Consider the following 2,767-nt stretch of genomic DNA (forward strand, 5'->3'; position numbering starts at 1 on the left):
TCTGCTCCCCAGCAGCAGGTTCAGTCTCTGTCCCCACTGTCCCCCCTCACCTGCTGTGGAGAAGGCCCAGGAACCAGCACAGTTTCCTTGGTCCAGAGGTTCGTGGATCAGCCCAGGCCACTTTGCTGCTGCGTCGAAGTGGCGTGGCAGGACCTCGTTGGAGTCCATGTTCATCTGCAGAGCAGAGCCAAGAGGGGCTCACCCCACTAGGACCCCCACACCTCCCCCTGCCCACCATAGCCACCCCAGCACCTCCCAGGGCATCCTCTGCCCAGGCAGTGTTAGTGTCCCCCAGCCCCACTGCAGGACCCTTCAGGGTGGACACATCACCCAGGTCATGAACAATCAGGATTTGGGTTGTCTCCAGTCAGTCTTAGTGTCCCCTAAACCCACTGCAGGACCCTTCAGGGTGGACACATCACCCAGGTCATGAACAATCAGGATTTGGGTTGTCTCCAGTCAGTCTTAGTGTCCCCCAGTCCCACTGCAGGACCCTTCAGGGTGGAGACATCACCCAGGTCATGAACAACCAGGATTTGGGTTGCCCCTTGTCCTAGAGGAGCCAAATCACTCAACTTTCCCTAAATTTGGCCTCCTCAGCAGCTCCTCATACAACACCAGCACCAAGTGTCCTGTCTGACATCCCAGCCATGGCCTTGCTGTCCACCACAAGTGCAAGATATTGGGTGTCCCAGCCCCTCGTTGTGGCCTCTGGCCACTGCCTCCAGGGCTCAGCCTTCCTGGGGAAGACCCAGCCACACTCCTGGCTTAGCCTCAGGCTCAATGCCACGGTGATGGGCACACACTGTGCACAGTGCTCATCCCAACATCACCCCCAGGAGATGCCCACCCCGAGGGGGGCAGCTTTTGGGTACAGGCAGAGTCACCCCAACTCACAAAAGTTGCTGGCACAGCCTGTTGTGCCGACTCAGCAGCTGCGGGGCCGTTCCGATGGGAAACCGGCACGGAGGAGAGGGGGAAAAAACAACACTGGCAGCCTAGGGGATTGTCTGTGGGAATTTGCTGAGCTGCTGTCTCCAAACACAAGGGCTGCCCGCGGCACCCACCAGCCACGGCCCCTTCCCTGCCTCCCCCCAGGTGCACAGCCCCTTCCCAGGGATGGGGAGGGCAGCGTGGGGATGCTGCTAGAAAAGGGGATGGGGAATGGGTGGATCAGCTATGGGATGGGCAGGCTCAGCCCCGGGCATGGCTCAGTTTCTCCCAGTGGGCACTCACGTGCATCTCGTTCATGTTCATGACGGTGGGAGAGGGGCGGAAGGTGCCCAGGCGGTGCCGGATCCCATCCTCCAGCGTCATGCCCCACAACTGGCTGTAGTTGGCAGCTCTCCAGCTGTGTGAGAGGAGGGGGCACAGGTCAGGGATCCCCCCAAAAAAGCACCAAGGGGGTGGAGCATCCCTTCCCCATCCTCCTAGCAGCCAGTCCTTACCCGTAATTGCCTCTGTTGATGGCATCGATCAGCTCCCCATCCATCAGGCAGGCATGGTCCTCACACTGCCACTGCCCTCCAGGGCCACAGGTGCTGCAGAGGGCACAGTCAGCGTGTGAGGGGTGATGTCCCTGGGGTGACTGGGGGAACCCTGAGTGGCTGCTGCACCCCCCAATCCAGGGACCTGTTGCCACCGTGGGTTGTCCCTTGTCCCCAGTCAGTGTTAGTGTCCCCTAAACCCACTGCAGGACCCTTCAGGATGGAGACATCACCCTGGTCACAAACAACCAGGATCTGGGTTGTCCCCAGTCAGTATTAGTGTCCCCTAAACCCACTGCAGGACCCTTCAGGGTGGAAACATCACCCTGGTCATGAACAACCAGGATTTGGGTTCCCCTTGTCCCCAGTCAGTGTTAGTGTCCCCCAGTCCCACTGCAGGACCCTTCAGGATGGAGACATCATCCTGGTCATGAACAACCAGCAAAGGGCCAGAGCTGTTTCTGCACTGGGGTCTGGGTCACCACGGCCTGGCACCTCGAGATGGGGTGAAACTGGGTCAGGAGCCACGAGCAACCCTCTGGGTGGCCCTGGGGGCTGTGTCCCCCCTGCCCCAGCCCCCCCAGGAGCCCAGGGGGCAGACAGGGCATGGGACAGAAAAATCAGCTGAAAAGCTGCCAGAGCTGCAGACATCAGAGTGGGGCTTGGCCAGCAGCCCAGGGAGGGGGGTCGGGGCTGGATGCTCCCCCTGAGTGAGCTGCTCTGGCCAGGTTAGCTCTGCAGCACCCACAGGGAGACCCAGGGCAGGAGGGGGGACTGGGGGTGTGCTGGGTCCCCTGGGGAGCCCTGGGCTCTGCTCCCCCCGTGCACTGAGCAATGCTTGGCATGCTCCCTCCTGCCCAGAGCCCGACAAGCTCTCCCTTTTATGGAGCTGTGTGAGGCTGGAGCTGTGTCCTGCCAGACACCCCAGGCCCAATCCTGCAGGCAGCACCTGTATCCCAGTTCTCCCCCATCCTCCAGTGCTCCTGGTGCTGCGTGGGGATCCACAGAGCACCCTGGGCTGCCACCACAGCAGCCCCCTCTGTTTTACCCCAGCAATGCTCTTTGCCCCGTGCCAGCCCCCGCGGGATGGGGACAGGGGCTGGGAGGAAGCACTGCAGAAATTCCTGCTCTCCCAGTGCCAAGTGCGGGGGAAGTTTGGCAGAAGAGCCTCAGACCTGCCAGAGCTGGTGGGTCAGACGTTCTCCTCCAGCAGCAGCAGCAGCGATTTGCCAGTCTAAATGCACAAATTGTGACCTTCCCCCGAGGGATGGGAACACTCT

At 61.1% G+C, this 2,767-nt stretch overlaps 1 protein-coding gene across 1 annotated transcript in view; it reads right to left on the bottom strand.

The window, feature by feature from the left end:
• Nucleotides 1-50: 50 nt before the first annotated feature.
• LOC103802376 (tubulointerstitial nephritis antigen-like) overlaps nt 51-2,767 on the bottom strand; it is a gene marked incomplete at both ends in the record, with an annotated part of 5,031 nt that continues 2,314 nt past the window's right edge. The window contains 3 exon segments of the mRNA XM_009074843.1: nt 51-174; nt 1,237-1,351; nt 1,449-1,541. Coding sequence (XP_009073091.1) covers nt 51-174; nt 1,237-1,351; nt 1,449-1,541 — 332 coding nt within the window.

Source organism: Acanthisitta chloris, unplaced genomic scaffold (assembly GCF_000695815.1).
Source record: "Acanthisitta chloris isolate BGI_N310 unplaced genomic scaffold, ASM69581v1 scaffold12235, whole genome shotgun sequence".
Taxonomy (NCBI): Eukaryota; Metazoa; Chordata; class Aves; order Passeriformes; family Acanthisittidae; genus Acanthisitta; species Acanthisitta chloris.